Below are 18,265 nucleotides of genomic sequence, written 5' to 3' on the forward strand. Positions count from 1 at the left end.
AGATTTGCTTTTTGGATGGTGGAACTGGTTGGGCAAGCATTCGTCTCAGATTTGGAACTTAGTTCCGTTATGCATCCTTTGGTGCATTTGGAAGGAACAGAATCAGAGGACTTTTGAGAATCTGGATAGCTCTCGTGATTAGATGCTTGCTTCTTTTAGTGGGACTCTCTTTGATTGGTCTCGGGCTTGGGGACTCACGTCTAGTGATTCCCTCCCTTCTTTTCTTAGCTCTCTTTCTCCTATGTAATTAATATGTTGTCTTGGTTTCTTTTTTTGTTTTCTTTCTATTTTTCTTCTTGTATTTCCAGCATCTGCTCTATGTTTTTCATGCACAAAGTAGCCGTTCGAATATATATCATTCTTATTTATCAAAAAAAAAAAAAAAAAAATCCAAAGCAATCCTCAGTAACTTTTCAAACTCAAAAGATATTCAGCACAAAGAACCACAAAAGGACAAAGTGCCCTCATTAACTTCTCCATGTAAATTGCTTTGCTTGCTTTTCAATTTTAAATGCCTGCTCCATTTTGGCAAACAAATATTATGTCCCAAATAATCATTTGGAGACTACCTGCCAAATATTATATGTATCACAAATAATCCACAAAATTTTGTCAAGCAAAAAGAAATCTTAACTTAAAGCTCCACTACCACTCTAGGTCTCTTGTACAAGGCCTCCACTCCACAATCCTATAAAGACTCCCTTTTGTCTGATTTCTCTCTGCATGCACAAATTCATGTCTCAGGAAAACAAAACAAAATAACCACAAAAGGAAAAATTCAACCTCCAATCCCATACTAACAAAACTGAGAAAAAGATATTGAAATATGTACTATCCTGCTTATTGGTTTCCAAAATTTACAACCTGCTCTCAGCTAATAGGGAAGTGTCTAAAATCCCAGTACTCCAGTTTCTTTTCTTACCCCATAACTTCTCATGAAACAAAGAGAAATGCAAGGAAAAAATAGTCTACAATATTAAGTTTTCAGGAAAAAGATACCTATCCAAAAAAAAAAAAAATTTTTGTGAAACAAAAACAATGTCCAATTAACTCACTTAGACACTAGTTGTGGAGTAATTATTGTCTTGTATCCCAAATAAATAATAATAATAACTATAAAAATGTGGTCACACACCTCCCTCATTAATGGGTTTTGCAGCAAGGTAGATTCCAATGGAGCTTAAATAAATTTCAGAGAGATGCTATCTTGTGGTTTAGAATCTTTAGATCCTAAAGTTGTGACATGCAGCGTACATATTGGGAGTTTTTGTAATGAGTGTAAACTTGCAAAAGCATGCCACTTTCTGAACTGATGCTGATGAGCAAGTTCTGTTCTAATGATGTTATCTTTCTTTAACTTTTGAATGGGATTGCAAACACTCCATCCACTGCAATTCCCAAAGAAAGCAATGACCTTCAAGAGAAGAAGTCAGTTTCTGGATATTTTTGGAAGGAATTTGTCAGTTGGATACGTTCAAATAAGAATGTATAGTGCTAATAACCTCTTATCCTCACTTGGTCAAACTATCCAAAATTTTCTAGTCATCTCATTGGATGCAAGTATCAAGTTGATTTTATTTTATTTTTTTCAATTTAAAGAAACGAAAAAGTATAAAATAGGAAAAAAAAATTGCACTACTATAATTTCATGCATTTGCTCAGCTGCCAAACCAAGGTTGTGGTAAAGTTAATTCTCCGTCCCCTCTTACTCAAATGCAACCCTTATGTAAAACTGGAAGTCCAAAAGATCTCCATTAAAGTGGTCAAGTGAAAACATTTTTCACAAACACTAGCTGGGTTAATCACATTTATTTTAGAAATATTATTTTACCATTTCTTTCTTCTTATAGCCTGTTTAGTCTAGCTCATAAGCTTGCTTATTTTATAAGCAAAATAAACTAATGACAGTAAGCTATCCCAAAAATACAATAACGTAATGAAGTTCTCATGGAGATAACATGATTGTAAGCCTACTTTTCCCTAGTCCACTATGTTCAATGTCAATAGGCAACATGGATATGTTCAGTTACATAATAGATATCCCATGTTCATGAAGCATCCAACAATTACAAAGCCATGGATCATTTTCTACCATTGAATTATATCATTATGATTTATCATTTCTTGTAGAATTAGACACATGAACAGCATTATTCTATTCAATAGTTTACTAATGCAAATCAAATATGTTGCATACAGTGTACAATATACTTATTTGACATACAACAAGAATGACCATATTATTCCTTTGTACACTCCCTGTGCACCAGGGTAATAATTTTTTTGCTGTACTACTTTTATTTATTTTTTTCAATAAAGCTTTTTATTTACTGAAAAAAAAATTACCATGTTATACACAATATTACAATTACAATTATATAATAAACAAAATAGTGCTACATACCTCCAAAAGTGAAGTCAAGTTTGCTTCAATATCTTGTTAACATCAATATTTGCTTTGATATAATAAGAATCAGTTAATGTAGTATTTACTTGTCCTTGAAGTGCACCCAAATGCCTGCACAAGCACCACAAAATAGATAAATCCAATATCAAAAACAGTTATCCTGAAACTTTTAAAAATTAAATGCACAGCCCATTAAGAAATTACCTACCATACAATAATGTCAATCCAGATGGATCTTCAAGAGCCTCTTTATAGGTTCACCAATCATACGACCAACATGTGTGTTTGAAAAGCACCTTAACAAAGAAAATGTAAGGAGTTTGAGACTTTTGTATTAAGTGATGGTAATATTTAGGGATACCACAGAAATTTTTTGGTCCAAATTTCGTATATTTATAACAGAGCAAGATGAGGGATTTCAATTTTTTTTTTCTTCTTCCCTACCCCACTAAGATTTTGGCTTGTTGATCATTAGACTTGTAGTCTTCAATCAAGGCTTCTAAAATAAGTAAAGCATCAGAAGACCTTCCTCGAGGAAGATATTGGTTTAATTTCAGTGAGTATTTGACAGCAGTTTGGAGCTCATGTTCATTCCAAGTACAGGAGATAATGTTTTTCCATTCCTTTGATCTTCCTTCCAAGCTAATGCCATGTAGTAAGGCAGAAAAAGAAACAGAATCTAGAAGGAAACCCTTACCAATCATCTTATCACACAACTGCAAAGCAATTTTAACCATTCCATATTGGCAAAGGCAGATAATAATAGAATTATATGCTGCAGTTACTTGACCCCATCAATCTGATACCATCCTTCCAAAAAAATCCAAAAACATAGACTTCTCAACCTCCTGAAGCTCATTGCTTTCCTTGAGAACTGTAGTTAGTGCAATATTTGCATACCCATTTACAAGATAATGAAAGATAACATCATTAGGAGTGCACTTGGTCATCAGCATCAATTCAAAAAAGGAGGCAGCTTTTGCAAGTTTACAATCTTTACAAAACCTCCCAATAAGTATAGTGTATGTGACAACATTAGGCTCCAATCCACAAGAGTGCATCTCTCTGAAATTTTTTTTAGCTCTATTGGTATCTGCCTTGCCGCAAAACCCATTTATGAGGGCAGTGTATGTGACCACATTTGGCTTGCATCTCTGTTTCACCATTAGCCCAAACATCTTTAGTGCACCATCTAAGTCATGCTGCTTTACATACCCATCAATAAGGATGGTATAGGTAAATACATCTGGAGCATGATGCCCTTTCCTCATTCTAATGATGCAAGAAAATGCATCTTTCATCATTCCAAATTTGCAAAAACCTTTAATCAAGGCATTATACCCCACAACACCAGGGTCTATGCCCTTTTCAGTGACGAGTTCAGAGAGTATTTTGGCCTCCTGAATGTCACCATCTCTGACGAACCCATCCACCAAAGTGGCATAAACAAAAGCATCAGGTTGTACATTTTGGTCAAGCATATCAGCAAAGAGCAACTTGGCAGTAGGAAACCTCCCTTTCTTGCAAAGTCCAATTATTAAAACATTATAAATACAAACATCAGGCAATACTCCCTTTTACAACATTTTTTCTCGCATTGTCAATGCAACATCAACCTCCCCTGTGACAATATGTCCATGGATGAGAGCACCATATGAAACCAAATCAGGCTTATGTCCTCCTTCTATCATCTTAATAAGCAAATCTAAGGCCCTATAGTATTCCCCTTGTCTACAATAAACATTTATAAGAGGAGTATAACTAAACTTGTTCAGCATTAATCCCCTTTTCATTGCCTGCTCTAGAAATTTATAAGCTTCCTCAACCTTCCCCTCTTCACAAGAGACATTAATAAGAGTATTATAAGTTATAATATCTGGCTCACAACCACTCTCAATCATTCTCCCCATTATCTCCACCACTTTAACTGTACAACCATGCTTACATCGAGCATCAATTATATTGTTATATACTCGAGCATTAACTTTCAAACCCCTCTCTTTCATTTCCAATAAAAGTCAATCAATCGCTTCAAAGTCCCCTTTCTTGCAAAACCCATTTATCATAACCCTAGAAGTTTCCAGTGTAGGTAAGAACTCTTTCAATTTCAACTTCATAAATAGTCCATTGGCACTTTCAAATTCACCTTTATTGCAATAACCATCAATATGTGTATTATAAAACACAACATTTGGTATGCAACCCTCCCCCCACCTATCTTCAATCAACTCCCTACCTTCCTTGACCTACCCATCCTTACATAAACCCCTAACCATAATACAAGTACTATAATTATCCACACAAGAATTCTCAAGCATTTTATCATACACTTGGCGTGCAGTTTCAATTCTCTAATGCTTCACGAGAACATTAAGTAATGAATTGCATGCAAAAACACTCGGCACACAATTATGTATTTCACCCACCACATAATAGAATTCAACAGCCTTATCTACCAATCCAGGTTCTGCATAAGCTTGAATCACAACACTTAATGCTTCACAAGTCGGCTTTAGTTCCTCAAGTTTCATTCGCTCCAACACCAATTCAATCTTCGAAAACACTTTAAACCTCGCCAAAAGTATCAAAAGCGAAGAATAAGCAGACCCATTCAGTGAACAACTATACGGTCACTTTGAGGCCCAATCAAAGAACTTTAGACCCAATTCTACATCATGTATTTGATCTAAAACGAAATGGGCAAAGTTTGAAACAACAACATCGGATTCAGAAAAGAAGCTTTCGAGGGACTGCTCCCATTGGTCTTGAGTTTTGAGGATTTGAATGGTGCCTTGGACATGTTTCATGAAATTCCTAAATGGCAAGGGTGAAGAAGAAGACACAGGCTTGGGATTGTGAAGGGGTTTGATGCAAGAGAGAAGGGTTTTAGACATGGGAAAAGAGTTGAGAGCGTGAATAAATTATGGGCTTTTGGGGTTTTGGTGTTTTACTCATATGTGGGTTCCTAAGTGTTTGATATACACATAGACTTCATAAATTAACTGACCTGCAACAACCAATCCATAGATATATCATATCATATCAGCTCAAAATGAAAATGAAAAAAATATATAAAATGCATTACCTAAGGCTATAGTAAGTTTTAATTTATGAATAATTAAGCTAACCTGCTCTAGCATCTCTAGCTCAGCTAATAAGCTAAGTTCCCTCTCACCCCTAGGCTTGCTTTTCCATTTACTTCACTCTATTTTGGTTTTTAGCCGGATCCATCTCTACAGCCACACTCACCATCATCAAAAAATTGAATAAAGAAATTTAATTTATATATTTTGCTAAGTGGTAGAGGAGATTTGAACCGTGTCAATTGGAAACACCAAGAAATGCCAATTGAGTTACAAAGCTCTTGGTCGGTTAATAAGTCAATCATATAAAATATATCTTAAAAGATATATTACTAATTATTTTTGAAGTTACATTATTCACATCATGATGATTGTCTTAGTGTTGATAGGCTTAAGTCACATATTCAATAAGATGATCTAACTAGAACCCAATTATGGGGTGTTTGGTAATGTTCTTTAAACAACAAGTTTCAGTGTTCACCACAACATGTATTTCCACTATTATTTTTAACCCACGCATATTTTCACAACACTTAAATAACGTTACTAGAAACATGGCCTTTATTTCTTAAGAATTCACACATCATGTTGTGTTCATATCTATACTTCTCCTAGGATATCAAGTACTAAACAAGTAATGAGTATGTTAAATTTGCAAAACCCAAATGAAATACTAAGCCATAAACAAAAGTAACAATAACCCAATTCCAAATACACGAAAGAAAATAAACTAGTGGTCACAACGCCTCGCTTACCCTTTGGGGCGAGGAAACGACACCGAATTAAGAGAGGGACGGAGCTCGTGGCCTGAGAAGTTAGCTGAGACGCTTCTGCTGGCGAAGGAAGTGAGGAATTTGGTGCTCACATTGGCCGGTGGAGTGCAAAGCTCGAAACAGCGGTAGCCACTTCCATGGCTATTAGCTTGCAGAGAGAGAGGATTTGAGAATATCACATTGGTAATGTAATGGGCTTTGGGTTTCAACTAGAGGAACAAAACCCAATCTATTAGGCCATTTTGAATCAAACCCAAAGGCCGAAGTCCAACCAAACTAATACACTTTTTTTTTTTTTTTGTTGAGAATCCATACACCAATTTATGGGTTGAATAAAGTTTGGAACCTAGAGAGTAGTAAATTGGGTTAGATTGGAGTCATTGGACATTTTGGGGTCGATTTTTGGTTTAAAAATTGTCATTAATTTTTTTTTTCATATAAAAATTTTTTCTATAAAATTAATAAAAATATTTTATATGTTTTTTTATGTGAGATTTCTTTTTTTTCCGAAAATATTTTTTTATTATTTAATTGCATATTTAATGGCAATTTTTTTTATGAAATTAGACGAAATACCTAAATTGAATAAATCTTGAAATTTAGAGGATTCAATTGAATAAAAATAAAGTTAGTAATGAAATGAATTTCAATTAAATTTAGAGTGTAATTTGCATTTCATCATTTTATTTTATGTTGTGGGATAAATAAAGTTTGGAACCTAGAGAGTTGTGAATTGTAATACACTAAATTTTTTTTAGGCCAAAATGCAAACGGTAAGTTTGACTGAAATTCATTTGGGGGTCGATTTTTGGTTTAAAAATTGTCATTAATTTTTTTTTCATATAAAAAATTTTTCTATAAAATTAATAAAAATATTTTATATGTTTTTTTTTATGTGAGATTTCTTTTTTTTTTTTTCCGAAAATATTTTTTTATTATTTAATTGCATATTTAATGGCAATTTTTTATGCAATTAGACGAAATACCTGAATTGAATAAATCTTGAAATTTAGAGGATTCAATTGAATGAAAATAAAGTTAGTAATGAAATGAATTCAATTAAATTTAGAGTGTAAATTGCATTTCATCATTTTATTTTATGTTGTGGGATAAATAAAGTTTGGAACCTAGAGAGTTGTGAATTGTAATACACTAAATTTTTTTTTAGGCCAAAATGCAAATTGTAAGTTTGATTGAAATTCATTTTGGTTCTCTAACTTTATTTTCGTTCAATTGAGTCTTCTAAGTTTTAAATTTATTCAATTCAGGCATTCTGTCTAATTTCATTAAAAAATATTTTTCTCATATAAAAAAAATCTATAATATTAATAAAAACATTTTATAGATTTTTTTTTTTCAAATAATTTTATTTCTTAAGTTAATCTTAATGACATTTTTTTAATGGAATTGGACGGAATATCTAAATTGAATAAATTTGAAATTTAAAGAACTCAATTAAACAAAAGTAAAGTTGGAAGACTAAAATAAATTTTAATCAAGCTTAGAAAGTATAATTTTTATTTAGCCTTATTGTTATTTTATTTTTACTAATATACCATTTTATTAATTTACTTTTAAGAATGTTATTCTACAGTATAACAAAAATAGATTACAAAAGCTAAAATATCACACAATATCAACACAATAACCACGTTAAAAATGTCAAAGACAGACTAGGACATCAATAGTTGGAATTGTGATAGTTATCCAAACTATTGTGATGATTGAAGACTCAAAGAAGTGATATGATAGTTTAAGGCTTGTTCGGCAGAAGATTTCAAACAACAATATGGTTCCAAAAAAAAAACTATGTTTGGTAAGGTTGTTTGGTATAGAGTATTTCAATTACAGTTTACAATTGTATAGTAAAAAAAAAAAAAAAAATTACAGTTTACAATTCAGACTTTAGAGTGTTTAAACATTATATTTTGAGTGCACGTCCAAATCAATTTTTAATTTTTTAGTCACAATGTTAAGTGGTATTGTTGTAAATATATTGAAAACGTAAGACCCACAAACCTGGCATGTGATTGATAGCACCTAATGGGGCATTTTCTCTCTCTCGTTTACAACCTTTTCTCTTCTCTCTAATTACTTCACCTCATCTCTCTCTCTCTCTTCACCTCTATTGTTTTTGCTCTTTCTCTCAGATCAGATGAACCAATACTATTATTACCAACAACAACAAAATAATGACAAACCCAAAAAACTACACCTTCTTCTTCTTCTTCTTCTTCTTCTTCTTTTATCACCAACAATACAAAAGATCTATTGAAGTTTGATAGAAATAGAGGAGGCAATTCTCCAAGATCATCATATTAAAAGAAAGAAAAAAAAAAACACTTGTTTAAGATCAGAAGTTCAGATCTAAAAATAAAAACAAAATTGACCCATGGGCTTTGACTATGTCTATGTGGCTATGGGAATGGGTGGAACCATGGGAGTATCTCTCTCGTTCTCATCAAATTAAAAGCATTGTGTTGTTAGAAAAACTTACAAACTTTTTACCCACTTTTTCTAAGGAATACATGTACATATTAAACATAATTACATTTCTTCACATGTAAAAATATGTTATTAGAAATATAGTATTAAACACATTTTTTTTATTATGAGTATTTCGAAAACATATGTTTTCACAACACATTTTAAACCATAGTTTTCACATCAACTATTTCATCATAAGTACAACTATTGCATCAACAATTAAATTATTTTTAAAAAACACATAAATAAAAGTGAAAAATTAGAATAATAGCACATAAATAAAAGTTATTTGATTAAAATAATTTAAATAACTTTATATTAAAAAATATACGGTTTGTGATTCAAAATAAATCTATCAATTAAAATCCAAATTCAAATCCAAATTTAAGTATCCCAACAATAAATTTTAAAAATATAAATTTCAAATCATTCTATATATAAAAGACATCCAAATAAAGAATTTAATAATGAATTTAGAATCAAGGTCTTCAAATATATTGATTTAGAATATCCAAATTTAAGTATCCAAACGTAACCTAGAGATTGAGACCCTTTACAAATGGAATACCCCAATATATAAAGACAAAAGGATTAGAAAAGAACATCCATTATACACGACATTCCTGTAAATGGTCTTAACAAAGGTTTAAGGCCCATTACAACCATAAAAAAATCTAGTGTAAAGGTTCTTCAAAGACCAACCTACTAATTCATGGGAGCACAATTTGCATTTCTATCAACCCATTTGAAGGAACAAAATAAAAGTTTTGCCTAACTTCAATAAGCAACTAGTAATTCTCCGTTAGCTTGTTCAACTAAGTGTCTATTTGAGAACAATTTATTTAGTTTTATTGAAAGTGTGCTAAAGTATAATTGTACCTTAAAAAAAATTGTAAAATTGAGAAAATACAAGAAAAAATGAAGTTTTAAAAAGATATACATAAAAACTAAAAGTTAAGAGTTAAAAAATGAAGCTAATACCAAATAGGCTCTAAAGTGTATATACAGACTTTGAAATCGCCTTCCCGTTTAACTTTCTCAGGGTCACAACTTATATAGGATACTGCCAATTGAATAGCCCACAAAATTACTTGTGCTTTAGCTTGGAAATAGACATTAGTGTTTGCTTTTCTACTGAAGGCAAATTCCAATGTCCCTTTCCAATCCCTAGCAACCATGGGAATGATGGGACGTTCCTTCCCAATAGTGCGCTACATCACCATTAACTCTAATGAATCTTGGCTCTTGACAATTACGTACAAAGTTGAATCTTGGGGAATGATCATTGAAGTTGGTACTTCTTGTATTCCAATACTCCTTAAATAATTTTCTCTTCTCAACCCTTTAACCAAATTCTATTTATCCAAGGAAGACCCCTCATGTTGGACCAAAATTCTATTTTTTCACACTTGGTTTAGGGTTAAGGTTTCCTGCCAACACAAGTTATCTTTTTGCTCATCATCTAGTTCTCACTTTGTTGGGGGTGACAATAAGATTACTATTAATGAAATAGAATTCTCTACCTTAATTTTGTCCCCTCTAATTTCCCAACTCTACCAAACCACATTCCTATATATGACTACTTAACATTGCTAAAGCATGTGTATGGAGGGTTCTTGCTTGATCATGTACACAGAAGGGGAACATACCTTACTAATTTTTCTTTGGTGGGAAATCAATATAACACTACGCCAAATATGCATCTCAAGTCTATCTTGAAGCTTTGTCTTCTAGATTCTACCCTAAATGGAATCTGGATAGCTTGAAGCAATAATGTTTGCAACCACTTTGTATGCTAACTTAATAGTTAGATTACCATTATTGGTATTTGTCCATATCCATCTATTCACTCAACCTATGTGCCATAATGGGATTTTCTTGATGGCCGAAGTCATGGCTTCATTAAACCATAAGTTCAAGCTAACTACACTTAACCAGACTTGTTGTTATATATTAGTTGAGATGCTACCAAACAACGATTTCTCTAATCAAAAGAGTACAAATTATGAATAAAAATTTAGGTTGTCTAGGATCCAAGTATCCTCCTAAACTAGGATGCTATCCCCATTCCTAACTAGGCGATAAGTTCCTTTTGACAATAGTGATTTAACCCTTTGCAAACTTCTCCATATCCATGAGGCTTTCTTTATTGAACTTGACCTCAACTAGTTACTTCCTAACCTATATTTTGCTAATAGAATTTTAACATATGAGTTTTCCTTACCCGATAGCACCTACCAAGAAATGACAAGAGCATTGCTATATTGATGGTAAAAAAAAAAACCTAAAGCCCCACCTCCTTCAACCAAAGGCCTACATAGGGATGACCATGCCAAAGGGATGAGATGTTTGGAAGGCTCTTTCTTTGAATTACACTATAATCTCCTAAATATTACATCCATATATTCACACATGCTGTCGGGGAATTAAAAGTCTAATATAGCATATATTAAGGTGGCCTAGATCACTAATTGAGCAGGTGTAGCCCGCCACATTCATGATAGATTTTTACCTTTCCAACCACTAGTTTTAACTAAAGGAACCCCTATATATTTGATCCCATAATATAGCTTAATTAGTGTCTACTAGTTTTTAATTTACTTTAGAAATTGTTAGCGTACTACTTTCAAGGGAAAACCTCCAAACCTTTTCAAGTTGATGAACATACATGATTAAGCACAATAGGTGTTTAAGCACTTCATGAGAGTATTAACCTCATCCATGTGAATAACTAGTTAACTATTGAATAAATTTCTATATTATCTATTAATTTTTCAAAGAAGAATCTTCAATTAGTTCATTTATGCAATTTGAAATGCCATGCACTCTTAGACCATCAAACTAGCTGAGCCTAAATTAAAGGATAAAATTTTTCCACAACTCATGTTAGAGGAATCTCTCATAAAAATCGATAGTAATAGAATATCCATCATATGAACACTACAACAAATCAGACTTTTTTCAAGGGTCAAAACCCCTAAAAAAAGGTATTAAAATGTTTATAAACTACTGCAAATTCTATTATAAAATGTTTATAAACTGAGGCGACAACCCTTTTATAATTGGTGAATTTTAACAATATAATAAATGAATATTTTACTTGATAACATTTATGTAATGAGAAAGGCTTGTGTCCAGTGGCTAGTTCCCCTGGACACGCTAAAATACAGACACATGTCTACATCTCAACCTGTCTAGCATAACTGACCACTGGACACAAGTTCAACCCTTTTGTAATTAACCTTTTAAGACCAAAAACAAATCATTTGAGAAAATAAATGCAACTATTAATAGAATGGAAAGCTAGCTTCCATTCCATTAAGCAACAATCAATTTGTCAAAGTCTTTACTCGGTTACTCCCTCTTTCCCATCCTACAGAAGGTGACAATATAGGTGCTGGAAGAAGTAGAATCTATCACAAACTGGATCTTAACAAGAATGAGAAATAGAGGCTGGCTTTAGACACGAGCTGGTCTAGCATTGAATGTCACAATAGGTTCACTCAGGCATGGCTGCACGCGCGCACAAACATATGCTTGCGCATACTAGAATAACTAGACTACCGGATCCAGATTGCAAAAATACAGATTAAAGGGTACAAAATGCCAGTGGCAAGAAACAGCGGAAAAGGAGATGCTTATGCAAACATACATGACCTCTGGTAATTGGTAAGAATATCTATCATAGGACTGAAAACTTGTATACAGGATGGGAAGCCCACATTGAAACCATGAATGCCTCAGCTTCAAATCACAGAGTCGTTCAAAAAGTTTGTGATTCTATAATCTAATACAACATATTTCTAGTTTCCATGATCAAGCTCAATATATCATCTTAAGTTCATTTAACTTTAGCACAGATGGCAACTGTTGCTGAACAGTTGAAGTAAGTACTCGTCAACTAGTTCCTAAAAACGGTAACAAAACAAAACAATTTTTTGGCTAGCAAGTAGTAATCATTAGTCTTTCTCAAAATAAAAGAAGACATCCTCAAGTGGTTAATATATATGATGCTCAAACCACTATGAAGAAGAGAACTACAACCAGTAAGTGAAATAAAACACCAGAACAATTTTTCGGTGTCATGCTCAAAGCAAAGAACTTTTGGGAGAAAGAATTGAAAGGGAACAGAAACAATCATAAGCAACCTATAACAAATTCAATCATAGGCTTAATAAGACCATAAAAACATAAGCACCTTCTAAAATTAAACATACTCCATATTGTAGCGGACTTCTTTATTACAGTAAAGATATACACCAATAAAAATATTAAGGGATAAAAGAACAAAAAGAAAGGGAAAAGACTTAATTACTCACATCATGTCAATTGTGTCTTAAAAATCATGTTCACAACTGTTCTAAATGTATGATGATTGAGGTCACTAGTACACTTATTATGTAATCCAAAAGGCTTATAAAACTCTATCTTATTGTTTAAACCTGTCTTCTGCTTCTCCACACTTATTATGGCGACAATGAACTAAATTATAACAAGAAAAAACTTTAAAGACCATAAAATACGTTGACACAGAAGAAGGAAGAATGATGTCACAAACAATCTAACCAAAAGTACAACAGCATCAGATCACTCAAAAAAATAAAATGGACAATATATCTGTTTTTTCTTTTGCCCTCTTTCCCTGCAATTCAAGTAGTAAAATGCTCTCTTAAAAAACGGAACAGAATATTCAAGTAAGAAATTTGGGGGTTCCAGATGCTACTATTCTGCAACTAAATATCCCCCTAACATTTACCATATGACAAGGAAACTGAAGATGTCAGTTAATAGTTACCTTTAAACTACTGATAATAATAATAAAAGTCACTACAATTTTAAGGGTGAAATATAGAGCTAAAGGCAACTTAAATACTGTAACAGTATTCCAACAATCTTCTTAATGAACATTTGCCACATTAATTACTCCTATAAATACAAAAAGAAGAATTCTAAGACTGATATAGCAAAGAAGTATGTTACACTTGGACAGAAAGCAAACTTTCTTTCGTGCTAAACAGAAAGACTTGGTTTATGTATGAGTAATGGCAATATAACTAATCAGATGAAAGCTACTGCAGAACCAGCATACCCCAATTCCTTCAATAGAGGCTTTAACTATGACTATTAATTTAGAGCCCAAAATTACAAGCCTGGATAAACTCCATTTCATAATCAACGTACTTTGTCCAAAGTGGCCGAAACTGAGTTATGGCAATGTCAAGCCATGGCTTCATATTCCCATTAAAGTGCACCACCGCAGCGCTGCGGATCTCATCTGCGCTAATGCTTGGATTGTAACCAAGTCCCAGAACATGCCATGACTTGTCCAATGGCTTTGTTGTTGAGTAAAATGTGATTAGACCTGGGGGCAATGTACCTAACTTCCACAAGGTGCGGTTCTCATTCTGCAGCAATATCACCATAATAGGTTAATAATGCAACATTTTTACATTTTTACAAAAAATCTTCACAATACATGTGGAATGATCCAAATGACTCATTCCCCCCCCCCCCCCATTAGTGCTAAAGATATGCCACTCTCTAATGAGTATCACCTAAGACGCCAAGGCAATTGAGACCACTTGAAAAAGAGCCGTGGACAAATCACCTATCAATTGTTTTCGACTCCATGTCCCCACTGTAAATAGTGAACAAATAATTAGAATAATCCATCAATTCACTCACACTCAAGTTAGTCCCTAACGCTATGAGCCATAACATTTTTACAGTTTGCATGTAGTGAAACAGTTGTCCCAGAATGGGATACTTACACGGAATTGAGTCCCTTTTGTCTCTGTAAAGTCTTATTATCAAATATAAACAATCCAACATGTCCAATTATCAGATGTCAGATTTCGCTATTTCAATAACAACCCTTGAAGTGTGTGGAGTGGGAATTAACTCTTTTCCAACCTTTCATTCATATGAGTTCAGACCATTGATCCTAAGAATTCCTATCACGAATACGTCTTCAACTTATAATTTTCAATTCCCCTAAAATAAAACTTATAATTTTCAATCAAACCATATAACTGAAAATATATTATAGACAGATATTCAATAAATCATATAACTTGAATATATATTATATAGAACCCTAGAAATTCTTCTAACTCACCGCTATACTTCTTGACTTTATAATCTAATTACATAAATTCACTTAACATGAGCCAGCATCCACTAGATGAATTGATGCAATTTCTATTAATTCATTCATAGCCTATGAGCATGTCTTCTATGTCCAACCAAGTGAGAACCCAAAAAGCCTGCGCTTAGAAAATTTCCCATAACTAAACCCAACCTCAACCTCAGTCAACCGACTGCAACAATCACACACACCACACATTGAACACAAAAACGACACACACATAGTCACATACAGTGCAAATGATGAAACAGAGTATGAAGTAACTAAAAATAATTCTATGGATTTTCTAAAAGAAAATTAAATTTGATCACATAAACAAGGAAAATATGGTCAGATGTAAATTTCTGCTAAAGAAATTCAAATGCAATTGTCCGTAATTGAAGTTGAAAGACAGAAAAATTGATTATAAAGTGCGATTGTCCGTAATTAAAGTTCTACTAGGTAATTTCCAAATTCAATTTTTTTTCTCGGGAAACAAACACAGAGAGAGAGAGAGAGAGAGAGAGAGAGAGAGAGAGAGAGAGAGAGACCTGTAATCAGACAAAAGGGCGGAGGAGAAAGCTCTGACTATCAACGGCAGGTCGTCGCCGGAGATAGGATCACCTACGATCGCACCTCAACCTATCGTCGGACGTGATCGAAATTAGGGTTTCCAAGTCACCGATTAGCAATTGACACCAAAGATTCACTGATGAGCCACAGAACACTCCGAGCTTCACCATCAACTCTATAACAACAACAAGAAAAAAAATTGATTAATTATTCACAAAAAACCAAACGAATTCACAAAAATCGAATCTGAAAATGGAAGAGCACGCAAACCTGTGAAAGAAATAGAGTGATCGACGGCGTAGCGAGGGAGGATTTTCCCGCCATAACTGCAGAGGAATTTGATGGTCTTTGTGTTTTTGTTGTTGTTGGACTCCATGAAAGCTTTTGAAAGTTAGAGAGAGAGAGAGAGTTTTTTAGGGAGGATGGTTGAACAAAATGAAAATGGGTTTTCTAAGAGAGTGAGCAAAGATTTTATTCAAAAATTGGTTTTTCTGAATTCTGAGTTTTTGAGAGAGAGACTTTATTTCGAGGGTTTTGAAATATTTGGATATCTTTTATTAAGGGTTGTGTTAAAATTTTGTTGAAGAATGTAAAATTTGGAGGCAGCAATTACCCGGGATTTTAGTTTTTTAGTCTATTTCAAGGGTTTTGATGACCATTGCAACAAAATAAGTCAGAGTATAATTAGCGTGTCAGTTTGTTAGCGTTTGTTTCAACTATTTTTAGTGAACCCTTGGAAAAAGTGGGTTGAAACAAGTCATGTTTCTTGTAGTGGAACATGATATTAATTTAAAAGAAATAAGTACAATTACAGAGAGACCATTAAAGAATCTACTATAAACAAGTAATATTTGAATTATCCAAATTCGCTTGATATAGTTTATTTTTTAAATTTTTTTAAAAATAGGTGATTTTTTAACCAAAAAAAGAATGGATAATTATTAATTTACATTTATTGTGAACATTTATATGAACATTGTATAATACACTGTTCATGCATCTGTTTATGTTAATCTTACATATAGAAGGTAAACTAATAGTACCAATTTTTCAAAAAAGAAAGTGAAAAAACTAAAAGGACAAATGTTTTTTCCATTCCTTTGCTCTTCCTTCCACTCAAATGCCATGTAGCAAGCCAACAAAAGAAACAAAATCTAGAAGGAAACCTTAGCTTTCATCTTATTACACAAATGCAAAGCAATTTTAACAATTCCATATTGGCAAAGGCAAATGATAATATAATTATATCCCGAAGTTACTTGAACCCATCCATCTGATACCATCCTTCCAAAAAAATCCAAAAACATAGATTTCTCAACCTCTTGATGCTCATTGCTTTCATTGGGAATTGCAGTCAGTGTAATAGTTGCAAACCCATTTACAAGATAATGAAAGGTAACAACATTAGGAATGCACTTGCTCATCAACATCAATTCAAAAAATGAGGCAACTTTTGCAAGTTTACAGTCTTTACAAAACCTCCCAATAAGTATAGTGTGTGACAACAACATTAGGCTCCAATCCACAAGATTGCATCTCTCTGAAAGTATTTTTCAACTCTATTAGTATCTAAACCCATTTATGAGGGCATTGTAGATGACCACATTCGGATTGCATCTCTGTTTCATCATTAGCCCAAACATCTTTAGTGCACTATCCAAGTCATGCTGCTTTTACCTTTAATCAAGGCATTATACCCCACAACACCAGGGTCTATACCCTATTCAATGACGAGTTCAGAGAGTTTTTTAGCCTCCTGAATGTCACTATTTCTGATGCACCCATCCACCAAAGTGGCATAAACAAAAGCACCAAGTTGTACTTTTTGGTCAAGCACATCAGCAAAGAGCCACTTGGCAGTAGGAAGCCTCCCTTTCTTGCAAAGCCCACTTATTAAAACATTATAAATACCATCATCAGGAAATACTCCCTTTTGCAACATTTTTTCTCGCATTGCCAATACAACATCAACCTCCCTTGCGACAATAAGTCCATGGATGAGAGTGTCATACGAAACTAAATCAGGCTTATGTATTCCTTCTGTCATCTTAATAAGCAAATCTAAGGCTCGGGAGTATTCCCCTTGTCTACAATAAACATGTATAGGAGGAGTATAACAAAACTTGTTCAGCATTAAACCCCTTTTCATTGCCTGCTCTAGAAATTGATAAGCTTCTTCAACCTTCCCCTTTTTATACAACCATTAATAAAAATATTATAAGTTATAAGTTACAATTTTGTATATTCAACGTGCACAATTTTTCAATGAAACTATTGAATGTACACAATTTATTGAAGAATAAACAATTTTGTAAATTCAATTCACACATTTTTACGTTCTTTGAAAAAATGTGCATGTTGAATGTACAAAATAGAGATTTAGAGAGCTTGTATTGTGAGTACAAAAGAGAAATTCTTAAACCTAGTTTCGCTAATCCGTCAATTCAAATTTAAAATCTCAAGATGAATTTTTTGTTTGGTGATCTAAGCTAAAGTCATAGTACCTTCTCAGTTCTAGAGCGGATAAGAATCTTTAAAGCAATTCTTGAACTCAAATGCGATTCGCGTGGAGTATTTTAAATAAGAAGAGTCCAAGCTATTTGGAACAAATTATGGGGTGTTATTAAAAGTATCTTCAAGGTAGAGACTAGGATCATGAGTCTGATTTGGTTGGAAACTTCAGTTTTAATGGTGAAATTCCTTCTTATCTTGGAGTTAACTCTTATATGGTTCTTTTTTTTTTTGGTGTGGATGTTATCTATTAGTTGTTTATGAGTTATCAATGACTTTTTTTTTTTCCTTTTTTTCAGTTGAC

The 18,265-nt window shown here is 33.1% G+C and overlaps 1 protein-coding gene and 1 pseudogene across 1 annotated transcript; both read right to left on the bottom strand.

Annotated features, from left to right (window-relative positions):
* Window positions 1–436: 436 nt before the first annotated feature.
* LOC142614824 (uncharacterized) lies at window positions 437–6,530 on the bottom strand (annotated as a pseudogene).
* A 10,640-nt stretch (window positions 6,531–17,170) lies between these two features.
* On the bottom strand, window positions 17,171–17,497 carry LOC142616871 (pentatricopeptide repeat-containing protein At2g33680-like). The gene has a single exon (XM_075789629.1). It carries the CDS (start codon window positions 17,495–17,497, stop codon window positions 17,171–17,173), a length of 327 nt encoding a protein of 108 aa, XP_075645744.1.
* Window positions 17,498–18,265: the final 768 nt, after the last annotated feature.

The sequence above is a fragment of the Castanea sativa genome, chromosome 11 (genome assembly GCF_040712315.1).
Source record: "Castanea sativa cultivar Marrone di Chiusa Pesio chromosome 11, ASM4071231v1".
NCBI lineage: Eukaryota > Viridiplantae > Streptophyta > Magnoliopsida > Fagales > Fagaceae > Castanea > Castanea sativa.